General features: G+C 66.1%; 7 protein-coding genes across 8 annotated transcripts in view; 3 read left to right on the top strand and 4 right to left on the bottom strand.

Moving 5' to 3' along the window:
• Positions 1-157: 157 nt before the first annotated feature.
• On the bottom strand, positions 158-2,757 carry H696_02959 (hypothetical protein; the record flags this gene model as incomplete). The annotated part of the gene is made up of 2 exons (XM_009496842.1): positions 158-2,366; positions 2,552-2,757. The coding sequence occupies 2 exons, from the start codon at positions 2,755-2,757 to the stop codon at positions 158-160; spliced, it is 2,415 nt and encodes an 804-aa protein (XP_009495117.1).
• Positions 2,758-4,413: 1,656 nt separating this feature from the next.
• On the top strand, positions 4,414-6,102 carry H696_02960 (hypothetical protein; the record flags this gene model as incomplete). Its single annotated transcript, XM_009496843.1, has 2 exons — positions 4,414-5,059; positions 5,166-6,102. Coding segments are annotated over exons 1-2 (1,416 nt in total), but the record flags the coding sequence as incomplete, so codon positions are not given.
• On the bottom strand, positions 6,080-8,138 carry H696_02961 (hypothetical protein). Its single transcript, XM_009496844.1, has one exon. It carries the CDS (start codon positions 7,626-7,628, stop codon positions 7,152-7,154), a length of 477 nt encoding a protein of 158 aa, XP_009495119.1. The 5' UTR covers positions 7,629-8,138; the 3' UTR covers positions 6,080-7,151.
• A 179-nt stretch (positions 8,139-8,317) lies between these two features.
• Positions 8,318-13,455, bottom strand: H696_02962 (hypothetical protein). The gene is made up of 11 exons (XM_009496845.1): positions 13,259-13,455; positions 12,865-13,130; positions 12,225-12,706; positions 12,041-12,135; positions 11,603-11,908; positions 11,207-11,452; positions 10,979-11,059; positions 10,367-10,860; positions 9,835-10,195; positions 9,224-9,649; positions 8,318-8,982 (listed from the first exon to the last, which is right to left on the bottom strand). The coding sequence occupies exons 1-11, from the start codon at positions 13,289-13,291 to the stop codon at positions 8,626-8,628; spliced, it is 3,147 nt and encodes a 1,048-aa protein (XP_009495120.1). The 5' UTR covers positions 13,292-13,455; the 3' UTR covers positions 8,318-8,625.
• Positions 13,456-13,839: 384 nt separating this feature from the next.
• H696_02963 (hypothetical protein) lies at positions 13,840-14,690 on the top strand. Its single transcript, XM_009496846.1, has 2 exons — positions 13,840-13,946; positions 14,096-14,690. Exons 1-2 carry the CDS (start codon positions 13,929-13,931, stop codon positions 14,561-14,563), a joined length of 486 nt encoding a protein of 161 aa, XP_009495121.1. The 5' UTR covers positions 13,840-13,928; the 3' UTR covers positions 14,564-14,690.
• A 236-nt stretch (positions 14,691-14,926) lies between these two features.
• On the top strand, positions 14,927-16,267 carry H696_02964 (hypothetical protein). The gene is made up of 6 exons (XM_009496847.1): positions 14,927-15,054; positions 15,178-15,258; positions 15,400-15,456; positions 15,534-15,618; positions 15,762-15,868; positions 15,979-16,267. Exons 1-6 carry the CDS (start codon positions 15,052-15,054, stop codon positions 16,111-16,113), a joined length of 468 nt encoding a protein of 155 aa, XP_009495122.1. The 5' UTR covers positions 14,927-15,051; the 3' UTR covers positions 16,114-16,267.
• H696_02965 overlaps positions 16,268-18,118 on the bottom strand; it is a 2,423-nt gene continuing 572 nt past the window's right edge. The window contains exons 3-6 of one of the 2 annotated variants that reach the window (XM_009496848.1): positions 17,798-18,016; positions 17,466-17,659; positions 17,062-17,270; positions 16,268-16,943 (exon numbers count right to left, since the gene is read on the bottom strand). In XM_009496848.1, the coding sequence (XP_009495123.1) occupies positions 16,357-16,943; positions 17,062-17,270; positions 17,466-17,659; positions 17,798-18,016 (1,209 nt within the window). In that variant the 3' untranslated portion in view covers positions 16,268-16,356. Of the gene's footprint in view, positions 16,944-17,061; positions 17,271-17,465; positions 17,660-17,797; positions 18,110-18,118 lie in introns of those variants that run through there. The other variant, XM_009496849.1, reaches the window with a different exon arrangement.

Below are 18,118 nucleotides of genomic sequence, written 5' to 3' on the forward strand. Positions count from 1 at the left end.
GGGGGGGGGTATTCCACAACATCGCACGTTCCTCCCCCCCCCCCCGCATGCGCCGCCCCCCCAGCCAACGAGTCCTCGCCAGCTGGCCCTCCTCGGGGGCCGGTGTTGCGCGCGCTCCTGGCGGCTCGCGTGCGCACGCGGGCCGGCGCCCAATGTTTCACGAGTCGCCGAGGTCAAAGATGATGCTCTGGCAGAAGTTGTCGTCGTTGAAGCGGCGGCGGCGGTCGGGGATCGGGCCCCGGTGGCCATTGCTTCGACGCCCCGCGCCGGCATTCATCGGGCCGGAGGTTTGCTGTTGGAAGCTCGTGGCGGCGGCCGGCTGCCAGAGGGTCTCCTCGCCGGCCGGGGCGGTGCTGGCCGCCGCGGCCCCGATGCCCGAAAGGCGAGCCGCCTGGTATTGGCGTAAGTCGGCCTGGGCACGGTCGCGGCGGTCGGCCAGGTCGTGCTCCGGGGCGCCCCCCTGGCCGGGCAGTGGCGGCCGGTTGAAGGTCCCATTGCGGAAGATGCGCCCGGATGCCGTGCTAAACATCCCCTGATCCCGGGGGGCTGCATGTCCACCGGCGTCGAGAGGGCCCCCGAGAGCCAGGCGCTCGGTGGGGCCGGTGCTCGGGCCTTCGGCAAGCGATGCCACCCCCTGGGAGCCGCCGGGAGCCATGCCCCCCACCGAGGGGCGCATCATTAGGTCGGGGGCCAGGGGAGGTTCCGGTCGCGACAGAGCTCCGGCCGGTCGCAGTGCCCCGGCACCCGGATCGAGCGGGCGCCCAAGCGGGTCGATGGGAAGGTGGCTGTTGAGCATTCGCCGCCAGGCCCCAGCAAGGGGCTGGTCATGGTGGTCGTCAGCACCGGCCCGCCGAAAGGAATGGCGGCGCCCGGGGCCGGCGGGCTGCCGGCCGTCGGTCTGCTGGTCGCGGTGCCGAAGCTCCGTCGACGACCAGCCACTGGAGGAGCCAAGCTGGCCGGCGCGGAAGCCGGCGGACAGGAGCTGGTGCGGGTGCAGGATGCCATCCGGGTCCCAGGCGGGCCGCGGCCGCGGCCGGCCGCCGGGCCCGGCCGCCGCGCGGTCATTCACCTGCGACCCGCCGGCCGCGCTCTCACCCGCGCCGGCCAGGGAGAAGGGCTTCATCGGGCCGCCGGTCCACAAGTCGTCCTGGTCGAAATCCGGCCGCGGGGGAAGGGTCACCTCAGCGGGATCCGGCCGGCCGGCCACGGCGTCGGCCAGCTGCTGGCGGAAGTCCCGCCTGGCACCGGGGACCACCTGGCCGAGGACCTCCTCCCGGCGATGGTGCATCAGCTGGTGCATCTGCTGCTGGCTCGGCAGGGGAAGGGCCCCGCCATCGGCGAAGGCGCGCCGGCGCAGCACCTCGGCCGTGGGCGCATTGCCGACGCCCAGCCAGTAGTCCGGGCCGAGAACTTGCCCGCCCCCGGCCATCGGCGTCCGGCGAATGACCGTCACCTGGCCACTGTCAGCCGGGTGATCCGGGTCGAAGTTCGGGAGCGGATCATGGTGGTAGCCGGCTCGCTGCCAGGGGAAGAGGTAGTCCGTGAGGCTGCTACGCGGGGGGATGGGCCGCGGCTCGACCGGCCTCGGGTGCGAGATGAGCGGCCGCAATTCGTCGGCCACGCTGCTGGTGGAGCTCTCATCGCGGGAGGGATCCAGCGAGGCGCTCGAGGAGACACTCCGGGCGGCGGCGATCACCAGCTCCGGGTCGCGCCAGTCGTCTTCCTGGATGGCCGATCCGGCGGCCGCGGCATTGGCGGCCGCCGGGCCGGCCGGCTGCTGGGGCAGCGGCATGTGCGCCGGGTCGCCCCGGGGCGACAGGGCCCCGGCAATGCGCTGCCAAAGGGTCCGCCGCGGGGAGGTTGGTGCCGAGCCCATGTCGATGGCCACGGCTCCCGGGGAAAGGGGCACCGTCGGCGACATGGCCGAGGGCACGGGCGAGCTCGGCTGCACCGGGGCCTGGTAGCCGATCGACGGAAAGAAGGCATCCAAGGAGCCCGGCTCCTCCGGCAGCGGGTGGGGCTCATGCTGGAGGGCGTCGTTCAGGTCAAAGCCCGTCAGGTTGTCCGTGCGTCCGGCCTGGCGCCGGGGAACCAGGCGCCCGTCCAGGGTGACGATCTGGTCGGCCCAGAAGCGTCGACGCTCGGGGGTCGGATCCGGGTGCCAAAGGCGCTCGGTAGCCAGCTCCTTGCTGAGGGGGTCCTCATTTTCGAGGGCAAACTCACTCTCGCGTGGGGAGTGTGCCGGCGTCACGGGAGGCGGGGCGGGGCTTCCCGGACGATGCATCGGGACATGGCCCGAAATGTGCAGATCCCCGGCTTGAGGGCGCTCGCCATCGAGTGGCGGGATGTACAGGGCGGGCACGCGACTGTCTCTGGCCAATGGTCGCCGTTAGGAGGGATACATCGGGGCAGGGGGGGGGGCGGGACGGGAAAGGGGCGGAACGTGCGACCGGAGGATGAGAGGGGGCGGGGGGGGGAAGCGAATGCAAAAGCACAGGGAGCCAGGGACAATGGGGCGGAGGAGAGTTGCGTCGCGGACACCCGCGCGCACCTGCTGCTTTCTAGAGTGCGCTTGATGAGGGGCGTGGCTGCCGGGGGGGGAGGGGGCCCGGGCGCGGCAGGCGGCTGCCCGGCGGGCGGCACCAGGGAAGCACCCCGAGCGGCGGCGGCGGCGGCGGCTGCCGCCTTCGCACAGCGTGGCGTGCACCGGGGGCAGTGGTCCGGCTGGTGGCAGAGTAACAGGGCAAGATTACTCATGTATGGTGAATGTATACGCGGCTTTCCGGTGGAGAAAATCCGTCCGTGGGAGAGGGCGAGATATCCTTGCGGCGAGTCAGGGTGTCAATGAAAGAGGAATTCCATTTCGTCTGGCGATGTGGCGTGGAAGTTTCCCTCTGGGTCTCTTTCGATCGCAAGCAGGGGGGGGGAAGTGACGGGCATACGCGTCTGAAAGGAAGAAAGAATCGTTTTAGAAGTGAGGTGGTCTTGGGGATTGGCTTTGCCCTGATCAACCCGGGGGCGGTGGGCCAGTGCGGGAAAAAGAAGCCACTCCGCGCCGAGGGGGTCTCGCTCGGCGGGCTTTGTCCATGGTTCTACTCTATCCCCCCCGGCCTGTCTCCCTGTCTCTCTCTCTCTCTGTCTCTGTCTCTGTCTCTGTCTCGCCCTGCCCCTCGCGGACACACGGTGCATGTTGCTCGAGTAGTCTTTGGGAATTTCAACCCATCCCGTGAGCAGCTTTACACAGCATGAGGCAGAGGCCCGGACGACCTGGAGGCGGAAGGTGCCAGGAGCGGGGGAGCAGGACCATTCCGAGGGAATCCGGCAGTCGACTCCCGCCACCCCGCATCTTACAGCTCCAGCCCCGGCCCCGGCCCCGGCCCCGGCCCCGGCCCCGGCCCCGGCCCCGGCCCCGGCCCCGTGCCGAGCTCTCTCTGTCTCTCCTGCCCACTCCATCCACTGGTCCTCGGGTGGACGATCAGACCATGGTATGAGGGGGCGAGGGCGGAGAGGGGGCAAGAGAGTCCTCGGTTTTCCGCGGGGGTCTCTCGTAGGGGGGGGGGGGGGGGGGGAGATCGCGCACTCGCGCACGCGCTCCCAGGTCCAGGGATTTCCTCCCCTAAAAGTGTGTAACCGGTAGGATCTGGTCTCGCTTAATCGTGTGCCCCCCCACCCCCCCACCCCCGCACACAAACACATCTACACAAATACCCCGCTCGCCCCGGCGCCTTGGCCAGGCGGATCCTGCCTTGAAGCAGTGATTGTTGCCGATGAGTGCTCTTGATGCAGCAGTTCACCCACAATCCGCCCCGGCAGGGGGCGCCTCGCGAGCAGATAGTCCAGTTCTGATATAACATCAGGTGGCATGTTCCCGGGGTTTGGGCTCACATGATCGCACCACCCAGGGGAGCGTCGTCGCGTTTTTCCCCAGCTTTGTGCCTGAAGTGTGGAGTCCTCCGGTCCCTCTGCCGATGCCGGGCTTCCGCTTGGGAGGGTGCGCTCCCGTCCACCCGGCCTGCCGCCTTCCGGGCGCCTGGGTGTTGGGGCGGGTTTCTGGAGGCGGCCCTTTTTTCGGCGGGCCGGCCTCGTCATTCCGATCGACGGCGATCTGACTGGCACCTTCGAGGGGGGAGGAGGGGGGCGGGGGGCGCACGTACTGCCAACATTTGGCCCGGGGGACACACACGGACACCCATACGGACACACACACACGGACACACACACGGACACACACACACGGACACACACACGGACACACACACGGACACCCACACACCCACACACAAGCATGGGAGGGGGAGCAGGGTTGCAAGAGCCCAGGGGTGCGGCGGCATTTCCCGGATGCCGATCTTGATGGATATGCATGCATGCCCAGGGCGCCTGAGGGCGGGGGGGGGGTTCATCCGGCCCTGGCATGCGCCCATCCTCCCCCGGGCCCGGGGGCCACACGCATCTCCCCTCCTCTCCTGCCTGTTCCTTTGCCTCGCCGCTGCACTTTGCCCCCTCGCCCCGGTTGCCGCCTGCTCCTTGTTAGTCCTCCTGTCATTTGAAACCCCCGGTCCGGTGTCTGTGCGGACAGAGGCATGACGGCAGCCGGGCCCGCCTCTCCCGCTCAGTCCGCCACTGCCACGGGTGAGGACCAGCTGCCTTCGCCATTCAGCGAGGACCAGGGCGCTTCTCTGCCGGCTGACCCGAGCACCAGCCTTTCTGGATGGTCGGCTTCTGAAAGTCCGGCCTCGCCATCATCGCCGGCTGTCCGGCAGGAGCCCCATCTTCCGGCGACTGCCCAGCAGCCGGTCTCCTCGCCGGTCCCGGCTCTCGAGGGCCCTCTTTCCCCGTCCTCCCCCCGCAGGACCGAGCGCCCTCCGCCCCTGCGGAGCGACGCCCGACTGTCGCGTCCGCCATTTACGGCCGATGATCGTCGAACTTTGTCATTGTCGCCGCCGCCGTCGCCCCCGCCACCAGACGATCTCGCCCACACCTTTGGCGTGATCCTCCCTCCCGAGCCGGAGGGAGAGGCTCCGGACATGGCCCACTTGAGGGAGATCCTCGATTCCACATCGTACGCATGCACCTCCTCCAGCTGGGTTCCACCTGACTCGTTCTTTCCCCGCCGAGCCGTCGCCGCCTGTGTCTTGGGCTGACTGTGGTTTCCTCGCTCGGAGTAGCTTTGACCGGCTGCTGGCCGATGCCGCCTCCTCACATGTGCGACACATCCTGGCCAAGCTCCTCCCTGGGACACCGGCCCCGGTGGTGCTGCCCGGCTCACCGCCATCGCCACGGCCACCATCGTCACCCCCCCCATCGTCGATCGAGCCCCTCCCGGCAGATGCGGCGCTCAACTCGCCCGCCGCATCCTCTCCCCTGCCTGCGATGCCGATGCCCGAACTGGGAGCATCTTCCTCCGACTCGGCCACCCTCCTGGACCATGCTGCCTGGGGGTTCGGCTTGTCTGTGGACTGCGCCCAGGAAGATGAGGACGATTCGGTGGACGCGCGCACGCATGTCCTTGTTGCGGCCATCGCCTCGTTGCCTGGTGGCCCGCCGGAGGAGGCCCCTCCGGCGGTGGTGTCGGGCTTGCCAGCCGATTTGGCCCTCGGGCGCCTTGCCTTGCCGGCCATCGAGTTTGATCGGTCGGTTTTGCTGCCAGCCATCCCCCCGGCAGCAGCTGCGGTCAAGGTCTCCTCGGCGGCCCCCTCGGCGGCCCCTCTGTCGGGGGCTTCGCCCGATCAGCCAATCAGCTCGGCAGTTGCTCGGCCTGGCGTTGCCGGGTCCACCCTGGGCAGTCAAATCAGCAAATTCTTTGCCCCCGCCGGCCCGGGGCCCCTCCCTGGAACGGGGCTCATTTCATTGCTGTCCTTTACCCCGGCGGCCGGCGCTCCCGACGGGGAAACCTCCCTTGCTCCGTCCAGTCCAACGAGCGCGTCGAATCTCCTGGCCGAGCTGTCCGACGCCCTGCGAGTTCCGCCCGGCGAGACGCAAAGCAAGTCCCGGTCTACGGCGCTGACTGCGGCCGCGGCGTGTGCCCTGGCCGGGGCGGTCCTCCTCGGGCCCGGGACATTTGCGGTGCTGGGAGTTGGTGCAGCGGCCGCGGCCGCGGCCGCAGTGGCTGGCGCAGCTGTCGGGGCCGCCAGCGGCGTCGGTAGTGTGGCTGTTGTCGAGGCACGCCGTCGGCGCCTGGCCCCGGTCGAGTTGAAGACATTGTCCAGCTCAAATGGCCCCAGTGAAGTGCCCTCCTCCGATGATGCCCCGAGCGGTGGCCATGCCGGGGCCAGCTCCCGCCCGGGTGACGATCCTGACCCTGCTGCTGATCCTGCTGCTGATCCTGCTGCTGATCCTGCTGCTGATCCTGCTGTCCCAGCTACTACCGAGAGTTTTGATCCCACAACAACAGCTGCAACAACAGCCGCAACAACGACGGCAACAGCAACCGCTGCTTCTACTACTACTACTGCTGCTGCTGCTGCTGCTAGCCCGGCACCCGCTGTGCCTCTTCAGATCCCTCCCGACGATCCTTCCGGCGATGCGATCGCTTCGATACCTTCTGCGCATGACAATCCTTCGAGCGCCACCGCCCCGGCCAGTCCGATCCCATCGTCGCCCAAGCCCGCCTCTCCGGGCCCGGGATTGGCCCAGTCCCCGGCACTTGCCGGAGCCCTGTCATTTGAGATGCTTCTCCAGCGGACCGGTCTGACGCGCTTTTTCGGGGGAAGTTCCTCCTCCGCCACAAACTCGGCCACCTCCTCCGACTCATCTGGATCCTTGGCTGCCGGGTCTGTCTCGGTGAATGGCGATGGGCTGGTGGATGATCAGCCCGTCCGGGCGGTCATTCCCCCGGCGCCGCCCTTGCCGGGAGCCTTTTCCGATGCCGTCCACCTGGTCGGTCCGCTGGTGGACCCGGATCGAGCGGTAGGCCCCTTTTCCCAGGTAGCTGTCAGCAGTGAGCCCGGGCCACGGAGTACCTTCGCCCGGAGAGCCACATCTGCATCGGTGGACATCGGCCGGCCGACCGGGCCCGGGGCTGAGCCCTCTCCTGATGGAAGCCCCGGCGGTGCGCCGGCTGCCCTGGCTCGGTCGCTGGATGACAATTATTCCGGCCAGTCTCTCCTGACCGGGTCTGCCCTGTTGGGAAGCAAGGCATTGGATGTGACGCCTCAGGCGGGCGCTTCGCCGGGAAGCCCTCCCGCGTCGCCGGGTCGCAGGCCAATGAGACAGGGAACACCGCGGTCACGAGGTCGTGGCCGTCGCGGAGGTGGGCCCGGCCCCCTGGTACCGCACACCACTTCCACCAGCCCTGATGTTGGGCCTGATGGGGCGCTTCTTTCCTTCGAAGAGGCCTTTGGCATGTTCAGTGTGCCGGTGCGCATTGACTCGCGGCCCAGCTCGCCGCAGCCATCCGGCAAAACGCGCGAGGTCCTCTTTTCCGCCGATCCCGAGCCTGCTGGAGGTTCGACGCTCTCCTCCTCCTGGGAGGGCGAGGAGGAGGACGCGGAGGACGCGGAGGAGGAGGAGGAGGAGGCCACGAATGATGGCGAGCTGGCCATTCCGGCGGAGGCAGTGGTCCATGTCCACCCATTGGAACCGACAAACCCGGTGACCGAGCATGCCCACCAGCGGGGCCATTCCTCCATGTCACCGGACCGGACTGACGGGTCTCCGAGGCCCCTCTTGCGGATTCACACGGCTGTCACCCCGTCCGGCCCGGTCTCCCCCTCGTCATCAGGGCCCCCGTGTGTGCCCCTCATGGCGGCCAGTGGCCACCCTGTCGCCGGGGACGACCATGCCTCCTCCCTGACAAGGCCCAGCCCAGGTGCATCTCCTCCCGCATCCGGGCCGGTGCTCGGCCTGTCCTCCTTCTCCCGGCATGGGACTTCGCACTTCCGGCGCCCCTCGGTCGGTGGCTTCCCCCTGCCCCTTTCCCCGGGCGGGGTCTTTGGTCGGTACTCCTCGGATCGCCGTGCGATTGACGGATGGGACCCCTCCAGAGAGGGAACCGCCGCCCCCCTGATGCCTGGTGTGCAGCCTCCCTTCGAGGATGACAGCCCGCAGTCTGCGCTCAGCAGCGATGAGGATGCCTCGATGTGAGCAGCACGTGTCCTTGCGAGAGGGAAGCCCCAAATACACGTTTGTCCCTCTGCCCACTTGTTTTTTTGTTTGAGGGCCTCACGTCGCCGGGTTTTGCATTCGCGATGCCCATAGGGGGCATGCTCGTGGCCATGGGCATGTCCAAGATGGCATGCGCTCCTTCATGCATGCCGGGAGGCTTGCACATTCACACACACGGACACACACACACACACATGCACGCACATCAGGGAAGGGGGTCCGATTTCATTCTATTCGGGCGACAGGACACAGGCAGCGCGACAGGCATGTGGTCGGCGTGGGTGTGAGCGTGGGCGAGGGCGTGTGCCAGTCGCCCCCAAGGGGACGGAGAAAGGGGGAGGCAAGGATACATGTACAAAAAAGGCTCCCCCCTCGGTCTCACTGTTGGTCGTGTTCTTGTGGCTCTGGCATTGGACGATCAAAGGGGCGGGGAGGCAGATGGGCCAGGAGGAGAAGGGCAAACTCGTATGCACACGGATGTGCGTGCAGCTATATAAAAAATGCGCACACATGCACGGGCCATCAGCACTCAGCACGGAAGTGCTCCTCCGAGTCACTGTCCGAGTACTCGGACTCCTCGCCGGCCGAGGCGTCGTCATCCTCGCTGTCCGGCCCGACATCGCTGTCCTGCTCCTCCTCCTCCTCGCCAGAAGAGGAGCCCTCCTCCTCGTCGTCATCATCATCATCATCCTCCTCACCGCCCATCAGCTGGGAAATGGTGGCAATGAAGTGCCGCGACATGGCTCCAGTGACCGACTTCGGCAGGGCCTCGGCGGTATCGAAGAAGTCTAGCCGATCGGCGTGACTGGACTGGATCCCACGCAGGAAGGTCGAGGGGGGCCCGGCAGCCGAGCGCACAAAGAGAGCCTTGCCGGCGGACTGTTTTTTTTTTCGCGGAGGGAAAGCCAATCGATGGACGTCATGGCGCAGGTGGACAGGCATCCGGCGTTAGAAGGGCCGCGGCGCATCGATCAAGCGGAGTGCATGCGAATAAAAAGCGGCAAAGAAGCAGGCGCGGGGAGGGACCAAACAGCGACCCAAGCATGAAGAGGCGCGTGGGGCCTTCGAGCAGCGTGGAAAGCGGGACGAGAGGCATCACAAAGGCACCCAGATGGCGCACCTTCTCCTGAGCACGGGCCAGCGGGTGGTTGGCCGGCGGGGTCCAGGCAGGGAAGACCGTCCGACCGCCGGTGGCGTCATACTTGGCCAGGAGTTCGGCCGGCGAGCCAGACAGCCCGGGCAGATCCCCGGCAATACGACTGGCCAAGGTGGCCACAGTCGGATGGAAGTTCTGCTGCATGATGGCCAGGTCCCACAGGGGGGAGGAGAAGGGGGCCGAAAGGTCGGGGTCATCGGCATCTGCGCGATACACACCGGCCGACGCGGCATTCGACTGCTCCGTATCCAGCAGAGCCCGAGTGCGCGGCCAGCGCCGGAGGAGGCTGTGCGCCGAGGCCACCAGCAACAGGGACTTGTTGGAGGAGGGCATCTGCGAAGCCACATGGAAGAGACGCTTGATGAAGGCGGCGATGCGCTCTTGGGAAACCTGTCGAAGGAGAAGGGAGGGGGCAGGGGGAGGAGGGGAGTGTGTTCAAGCGTGCGGGCCAGTCAAAGGGAGAGCGTGTGCGCACACGTCGAACAGGCGCAGGGCAAGGGGCAGGGGAGGAGCGATGGTCAGGGCTGAGCAGGTCAGGCGAGGGCCAAGGGGGGGGGGTGCGGTCGAAGACGCACGTTCTTGGCCTTGTGCAGCATGGCATCAATGGCCTCCACCGCCAGGAGGACACTGTCATCCTGGGTCGATTCGCCGGTGTAGGACAGCCCGCCGGCGGTGAAGGGAAGCAGCGGCAGCAGGCGGAAGAGCACACTGTAGAAGTCCTTCAGATCCAAGTTCAAGGCCTCCAGGCCGTGGTTGGACACCAGGCGGAAAGCCGCCAGCACGCAGTGAAGGGCATTGCGCGGGCTGATCGTGGAGTTGGCCGAGACCCCGGTCCCGGCGACGGTCGACGTGGCGGCCGGCAGCGAGGCCAGCGCCACGGAGCGAAGGGCAACCAGCAGATCCTGGAAGAAGTCAATGTTGATCAGGTGCGCATATCTTCAGCGCAACGGTCACAAAGGAGGCCCCACACGGCGCCCGGGAGATGTCGGATGTCAGTGTCGGGGGGCGGAGGGAGTGTGCGTGCGCGTATGTGTGTGTGTGTGTGTGTGTGTGTATGGGAGGGAATGCGGGAGGAGGGGGGGGCGAAAGGGGGCGGGGGAGACGCACGCGCTAAGGCCCTCCAGCACGGTAGGCAGGACACGGCCCACCGGGCCAGCCACGCTGGACCCCGACGCGGCGGCCTGCTTGATCAGACGGAAATAAATCTGGATCACCATACTCAGGGTGTCGGTCTGCAGACGAATGCGCTCCTCTCGGCGGTAGGTGGCCTCAGACTCGCGCAGGTCACGATCGATCTCCTTCTCCAGCTTCTTGAGCTTGCGCTGCTGGCGAGACACATGCGGAGCAGCCTTCTTTCCCTTCTTGCCACCGGGGCCAGACTGGGTCTTGGGCTTGGCTGCCTCCACCAGATCCTCCGGCTTCAGCTCCTTCAGCAAGCGCAGAGACATGAGCAGACGGACCGCCGGGACGGGCACGCCACCGGCGGCGCCGGTGCGCGCGCGCACCAGTTTGGTCACAGCACGCGTGACATCGAGCGCCACATCGCCGAGCTCATCGGTCTTCAGGACCTCCAATAGGCTTCGCTCGGCCTCGATACCAATCTGCATCAGGGGCGGGGGGGGGGGGGGGGGGGGCGTAAGAAACCGTCGGGTCAGTGATCACGGCATGGCGGACGCCACATGGAGGGGAGGCGGCCCTGGGACAGAGGGAGTACGGTACCTCGGGAGGATGAGCAGTGCCCAGGCGGTTGACGATCGCAATGACCAAGTTGTTGCGGAAGTTGAAATGGGGCTTGGCCACCTATTTGGGGAGAAGGGCCAGGCGCGGGGAGATCGAGCGAAAGGCCGGTAAGAATGGGCGCGCCCCGCTCGGCACACCGATGGGCTGATGAGGGGCAAGGAAAAAGAAAACCCCCAAGACAGGGCGGAGACAAAATGGCACACGCACCAGGAGCTCGGCCATACAGCGGAAGGCCACGATCGACAGCTGCTTCATGTCCTCGACGTCGCGAGCGGTGAGCGGGGCCCCGCCGGCCGAGGCGTCGCCCTCCGGCTCATTGCCAGCACGGCGGGCAAAGCGCCGCTGCAGACGCCGAGCAGCGGAGATCTCCGCCTCGCACTGGGCCAGGAATTGCTGGTAGTGCTTCAGCAGGGTGCTCTCATACATGTGCAGCTTCCGCACGTCCTTGGAGAGCTGTGTGTGCGTGTGTGTGTGTGTGTGTATGACAGCCCAAAGGGAGGAGCAGATGCAGGATGTCAGCAACCTGGCCCAAAGAAGAGCAGGGGGACAAGGAAGAAAGGAGGCAGGAGGCAGGGGGTATGCCAAGCCGGTAAAGGGGCGCACCTCCTTCGGGTCGATATCCTGCAGCAGGACCCGATACCCGGGAATCAGGTCCCGGAAGAGAGCAGCCATGGTGGCCAGGCCGAGCATGCGCACGCGCGGCTCGGCATCGGTGCAGATCTGCTTGACCTGCGCCAGTAGGCCAATATGCTCCTCCGGGAGCTCGGTGATGCGCATGGCCAGCGTGGCCAGGCACTCGCGCTGGGCCACGACCAGGCGATTCACCCCACCGGCGTCCAGGATCTTGGACCGCTCCTCGGTGGTCAGGACAAAGGTCTTGGCCTGGGCCTCGGCTTGGCGTTTGGCCAGCTACGACAGGATGGCGGGAAAGAGATGCATTTGGTGAGCGTGGGAGGGAGCTTGCGAGGGCACAAAGGCGAGGCAAGACAGGGGGAAAGCCACCAAAAGGCAAGAAAGGGAAAGAAAAAAAAGAAGAGATACCTTCTCCTGAGCAATGCGCTCCTTCTCGCGCTCCTTGAGCTGGCGCTTCTCCAGACGCTTGGAGATGTGGCGCGGCTCATCGGCCGAGGGGGCAACTAGGGCCACAGGGGGCAAGTCAACATCCGAGAACATGGGCAGGGCAGGATGAGCACACATGCATGCGCCGGGACACCGGTAGACGTACCCACTTCCAGCTTCTCGGTCGGCACCATGATGGACCCATCGGCCGCCTTGACCGGCAGGCGGCCTGCCTGAGCAGCCTGCGGCCTGCTTTCCCACGAACGAGGACGATGGACAGCCCGGCTGTCATCGTCATCATCGTCCGTGTCATCATCCATGTCATCGTCCATGTCATCGTCGCTGCCAGCATCATCATCATCATCATCACCGCCGGATCCCTCGGCCAGATCGCCGAAGCCGGAGATGAGAGTCGCATCCGAGATGACCGGCGCCTCGACACTGGCCGAAGCACCGGCCTCACCATCATCATCATCATGACCATCACCGACATCGCTCAGGTCGATGTCGTCATCGGAGGGCATGGCATCGAGATCGAAATCGGACAATTCACTCATGGTGAGATCCGAGAAGACAGCCGCGTCGTCGGGCACGACGTTGTCCATCTTGCGGCGCTCCGGGCGAATCATCTTGCCCTGCTCAACCTTCCTGAAAGTGAGGGAACCAGAAGGGGCAGAAGATGCCCGGGGACAATGGCCAGAGGTGGGGGTAAGTAGAGGAGCGCTCAAAGAAAAGGGGACACGGGTCGGCGAAGGGGAGAGGGAGGGGGGGAAAAAAAAAGAAGATGGAAGCATAGCATGACGTACTTGTCAAAATCCAGGTTCTCAAGGAAGCTCAATGAGGAGCCGGCATACTCGTCCAGCGCGGCGATGCCCTCGGCCAAAACCTCCGGGTCAAGCTCCTGCTCGGGCACGGCCGGCGTCTTGGAGTAACGCTCGCTGCGCTTGACGCCAGCATGCTTGGGGCGCTTGGCCGGAGCGTCGGAAGCCGAAGCGTCACCACCAGCGGGGCGCTTGGCGCCAGCCGGCTTCTTCGGCTGCTGCTTCGCCTGGGGCTTGCCCGGGGCAGACCGCTTTGAAGTATCCGGGGCGGGGGGGAAGGAGAGCGAGTGTGATGGGGTGTAGGGGGGAGGGAGGGGGGGAGAAGGGAACGGGTAAGGCGAATGCGCCGGAGCATGTGAGGGCGGGGGACAGGGCGTACCTTCGCCGGGGGAGCAACCTTCCGGGGAGGCATCTTGGCAGGAGCTAATGCGCGCGGGGGATGGGAGAGAGCACCAAAAGGGATCGGCTATGAGTGTAGAGGGGGGGGGGGAGATGCCGGCAGTTGCTCTTCGTTTGTCTGGATGGGCAAGAATGGAGGAGAAGAAGGGAGAGGAGGTAGCGGGAGGGGGGAGGCGGGGGGGGGGGGAGAGAGGGGGGGTGATATCCAGATGCCCGGAACGCCGGTGCGGGGTCCGAAAATGGCAGCCCATATTCGGGTGCATCCCTCGGGGCGCGTGTGTGGGTGTGTGGGTGGGTGTGGCGCGAACGCGCGGGCACACATGGATCCGGACTGCCACCGGATGACCGATAACAAAGGCCGCAGGTGCCGGCGCTTCGACATCCCCCCGCCCCCGTGCCTGGCCCGGCGCACGGGAGAAGCAAGGGGCCTGTGGGCCAGGGGGGGGGGGGGCGGCCGGAGAAGAGCGAAACATGCTGCTGCTGTTGCTGTTGAGCCTGGGACAAGAGACAGGGCGCCAAGCTTGCCCCCCGGCTGGATTTGGGCAATATCTTCCTCCTCCCCCCCCCCCCCTCATCTCTTCGTTGTGTCCCTTCGGGCTGCCGCCATCCTCTGTTACCCTCTCACCCCTGGAACCCACACTCAATCCGCCATGTCCCGCCTCCAGCAGGTGCGTCCCCCGCCCCCCCTCCACCACCACCACCCATGGGCGGCTTTTCTCTGAGGCTGGCTCCGCCGCGGACATCAGCACTGACTCCGGGCCTGCCGTCTTGCCCTTTCCCCTTCCCCTCCCCTCATCATTCTTCCGACGAACGACAGCTGTCGCGGCAGTACATGCGACACCATTCGTTCAAGGTGTTTGTCCTGGCCACGCTTGGCACCACGCTGGCCGGCCTGGCGGCCAGCAACCATTTATACACCGGCCACCGGATCTATGGCGCTCGGTCGCACATTGATCGGGTTCACGACCGCCTTGTGGCGCCGGCCGATGAGGACGAGTTCCACATGATGACATACATCCTGGGGCGGACGTCGCGGTACACCGGCCTGGCTGGCGATGGCCTGGATATGGTTGATTGGGCGGCCATTGGCATCCGGCTGAACCATGTCCGGCTGGGGATCTATGCCGCCCATGCGTACTACGTGTCGGAGCTGCTGGGTGACAATCGGCCTGAGATTCTGCGCGATTGGCGCCATCAGGCCCTTTTCACCTATGTCGCCCGCAAGGAGGAGATCAACGAGGATGATATCCTGCCACCGGTGAAGTCCGGGGCTACGGGGATGTAAGTGCCTTGCTGCGTCGCGCCTGTCGCGCCTCCCTCCCTCCTCTGCCCCTGGTGCGCAAGTGAAGGGCATGCGCGCGGACCCACCACCCACAGAGGTGGCCAAAGAAAATAAAACCATACATAGACCAGGTTTGCACATGTGTCGGTGTGCGCCGGCCCCCCTGCCCGCTGCAAATCCCAACGCCGGGGTGCGGAAGGGGGGGGGGGGGGGGGGGAGCGGGGCAGGGCGATCGCGCCAGGAGCGGGCCAGTGCGGTGGCAGTGCAGGCAACTTGAACCCAGTTTGCGGCGGGCCGGCCCTGTTGACGGGCCGGGCCACACACCCTCACACACACACACACACACACTCACACACATACACACACCCGCCCGGGCCTCGACGGTGGGGACTGATCTGGCACCTTGGCGTGGGCCCGTCTCCCGGCCTGTCCGCCCTTTTCCATTCCCCTCTTCCACATTTCCCACAAGCTCCACTGTCAAGACATCCATCATGGTACACCACCGGGCCCTTGATGCGCTCTCGAGTGCGATGCTCGCGATACTGACACTCCACGCGTGCGCGCCCACGCCCCGCCCCGCCCCGCCCCGCCCTCGCCTCTCCCTCTCCCGGCCACAGATCCAGACCCTCCTCATTAGCGCCCTTATTGAGAACGGCCAGAACCTTCGCATCCCCAACGACTACACCTGGAAGTTCACTGTGCGTGGTGCTCGTGCCCTTTTTGCTGACGACCAATGGCCGAGCATGGACGGGTCTCCTTTGCCGCGTGTCCTCTGACTCCCAAATTTGCTGTTTGCCTTTCCTTTTTCCCTCCTCTCCCTTTCTCTTTCCGGCGCGCAGCTCGAGTGCAGCAACTGCCGCGAGCGGTCCCCCAAGCCTGTGGTCTTCAACGGCATCGTACGCGCGCTGCCTTCTCTGGGTGCACTTTTTTCGCCAGCCTCCTTGCATTCTAACCTCCCCCCTCCTGCCTGTAGGACAAGGACTCCCCCGGTGACAATGATCGCGTCAGCGTCAACTTCTACATGACCTGCAAGGGCTGCCGTCGTCAGGCTACCATCGGTGCGAATTATCCCCTCCCCCCCCCCCTCCCCCTTTTCCCTCCTCCTCCCTTCCTTTTCCGTCCCCCCCGCTCCCTCCTTCGGCCTGCTCCTTTCTCCCCTCCTGCTGACAACCCTGCCCGGTGTGCATTTGGCCCTTGACAGATGTCCTTCGCATCAACATCACCGAGATCACCGGCACCTCGCCCGAGCTGGTCCCCTTCGCCACTTTCGAGTGCCGCAACACCAGCCTCGTGGAGTTCTTCCCTTCGGTTCGTACTTGGCCTTTTGGCCACCCTCTGCCCAGTTCTGCCGGCCCCTGTCCCACCCATGCTCACCCTCTGCCATCCTCCCCTCCGGTGTCGGTTTCGCCCGGCCGCAGGACGAGTTCGAGATCACCTCCACCGAGTCGGACACCATCTTCAAGGAGGTCGACCCTTCGGACGAGTGGGCCGACTACGATGAGAAGGGCCAGGTTTCCGTCTCCATCGAGGAGTTCAACTACAAGCTGGATTGAGATGGCCGCATCACCTGCATGCATGGCAGCCTCCGGCTGATGGGCCGGAGGACGGACACCGTGTCAATACATGTGCGTGTGAGCACACGTCGGCCTCTTGTTTGGCGCGGTGGTGCAACACCAGCCCATCCAGCAATAGGAGACAAGCACCCGCAAAACTGCGCAGCAAAGGAATCACCGTATGTATGGGTTGCACGAAACGCAAGGGAGGGGGATGGAGGACACCCGAAGGGTCGCCACACATCACCCGGTGTGTGGCTTGGAGGGGAGCAGCCGGCGGACCACCTCGGCCACCGGGGCCAGCAGAACGAACTGGGCGGTGACCACGGACGGGGCTTCGGAGATTGCGGGAGCCTGACCCTGCATCTGGCGCGGGGCCGCCTCTTCGGCGGCCGGGGTGACACGTGCCGCCGGCGGAGATGCTGCCTTGGCCGGAGCCGGCGCCGCGCCGGCTGTCGGGTCGTACTTGGCACCGAGGATGGAGCTGGCATTGACTGCCACAAAGCCAATCATCACCAGCACCACGCCCATCCAGTAGACCCAGCTGTCGGGGATGGACACTCCCGAGCCGCCGAATGCGGCAATCAGCGCCTCGGCCAGGAGGGCACCGGGGATGGTGAGCGACAGGCCGAGGGTCACGATGACGGGTGAGGTCATCAGCATGGCACGTAGCCACAGGAAGTCCGACGCCACGGTCCCCAGCAGGCCATTGAGAATCAAGGCCCAGAAAACCAGCGAGGTGGGCGGCAGCTCGAAGGGCTCCAGCCCGGTGTAGTGCGCGATCAAAAGCAGAGGCCACAAGAGCAGGACATTGAAGAGCCCAACGAAAGCTGGGCCAACAGCCGAGGAAATTGGACGGGGAGGGGGGGGGGGGGGAGGGACCAAGGGAGGCGGGGCGGTTGGGTGAGATGGACCAGGGAGCAGATGCACAGGCTGGCGGGGACGAACCAAAGAAGAGCTGGGAGTTCATGCGCTCCTCGTGGCCAATGCGCAGCTTCAGCAGCACGATGTACAGCCCATAGAGGATGGCACCGCCGAGGGCCAGCAGATCACCCAAAAGGGGATTCGGCGGCAGGGGAGCCCCGCTGCCGGAAGAACCGGAACCCGACGTGTCCCCCGAGGCGTCGGTCAGTGCCACCATGACCACGCCCCCGAGACTGGGTGACATTGGTGGCAATGGAAGAGGGCGGCCGGGTGAGTAGGGGCCGGAAATGCCGCGCTGGAAGCATTTTGAGCGTGGAGCGAGCAGCAAGAGAGAGAGAGAGAGAGGGGGGGGTGGGGAGGGGGGGAAGGAGTAGAGAGGGCGCGAGAGAGCAGAGCGGCCAGGAGAAGGGGCCGGAATGAGCGCGTACACGGCCAGGACACTGGAGAACTTGCCGATGCTCAGGAAGTCCACGCGAGCCAGGGCCCCAAAGAGCAAGGTCCACATTCCGCTGGTGGTGGAAAAAATCATCGAGGAGGAAACGGACGTGTAGGCCAGCGAAGCATTGGCCGTGTAGTTGGCCCCAAACCACAGGAGGCAGAAGAGAATCGCCAGGTGGGCAGTCTGATCGGGCAGCCGGCAGATGAGCAGACAGAAAAGCGGGGGGGGGGGGGGGGCGGGAGGGGGACGTCAGTCCGGGAGTCGAGGGAGGAGGGGCTCCATGTGCCGGGCGGCCACCGGGTGCGGAGAAATCCGGCGTACCTCGCGCATGGTGAGCTTCGGCGGGACGGCGGCTGTCGCGTCGGGGGGGAGTGCCTTCGGCTCGGGCATCGAGTCGTCAATCTCACTGAGGTTGGTCGACGCGGCGGGGACCACAAGCGGGCTGTGCTCGGGCTCCGAGTCACTGTCGGAGCTGCGGCCTGGAAGATGAGCATCATCGGCCAGCAGGGGGGCGTCGCTGTCATCCAGCAGGGGAGGATGCTTGGACATGGACGAGGAAATCCGACCAAGGCGAGCCCCATGAAGTGCATGTGTCAGTGCGGGCGTGTGGGGAGGGAAGAGCGGGGAGTCGAGGGGGGGGGG

The sequence above is a fragment of the Fonticula alba genome, assembly GCF_000388065.1.
Source record: "Fonticula alba strain ATCC 38817 unplaced genomic scaffold supercont2.4, whole genome shotgun sequence".
Taxonomy (NCBI): domain Eukaryota; order Rotosphaerida; family Fonticulaceae; genus Fonticula; species Fonticula alba.

Excerpts from the sequence above, each read along its gene's own strand:
- H696_02964 (XM_009496847.1), top strand. Across the intron at positions 15,457-15,533 it reads CTGTGGTCTTCAACGGCATC|GACAAGGACTCCCCCGGTGA; the intron begins GTACGCGCGCTG and ends TCCTGCCTGTAG. Across the intron at positions 15,869-15,978 it reads TCGTGGAGTTCTTCCCTTCG|GACGAGTTCGAGATCACCTC; the intron begins GTTCGTACTTGG and ends GCCCGGCCGCAG.
- H696_02961 (XM_009496844.1), bottom strand. The coding sequence starts at position 7,628 with ATGGAGGAATGGCCCCGCTGGTGGGCATGCTCGGTCACCGGGTTTGTC.
- H696_02962 (XM_009496845.1), bottom strand. The coding sequence starts at position 13,291 with ATGCCTCCCCGGAAGGTTGCTCCCCCGGCGAAG. Across the intron at positions 10,861-10,978 it reads GCACTGCTCATCCTCCCGAG|ATTGGTATCGAGGCCGAGCG; the intron begins GTACCGTACTCC and ends CCCCTGATGCAG. Across the intron at positions 9,650-9,834 it reads TGCTGCACAAGGCCAAGAAC|GTTTCCCAAGAGCGCATCGC; the intron begins GTGCGTCTTCGA and ends CTCCTTCGACAG.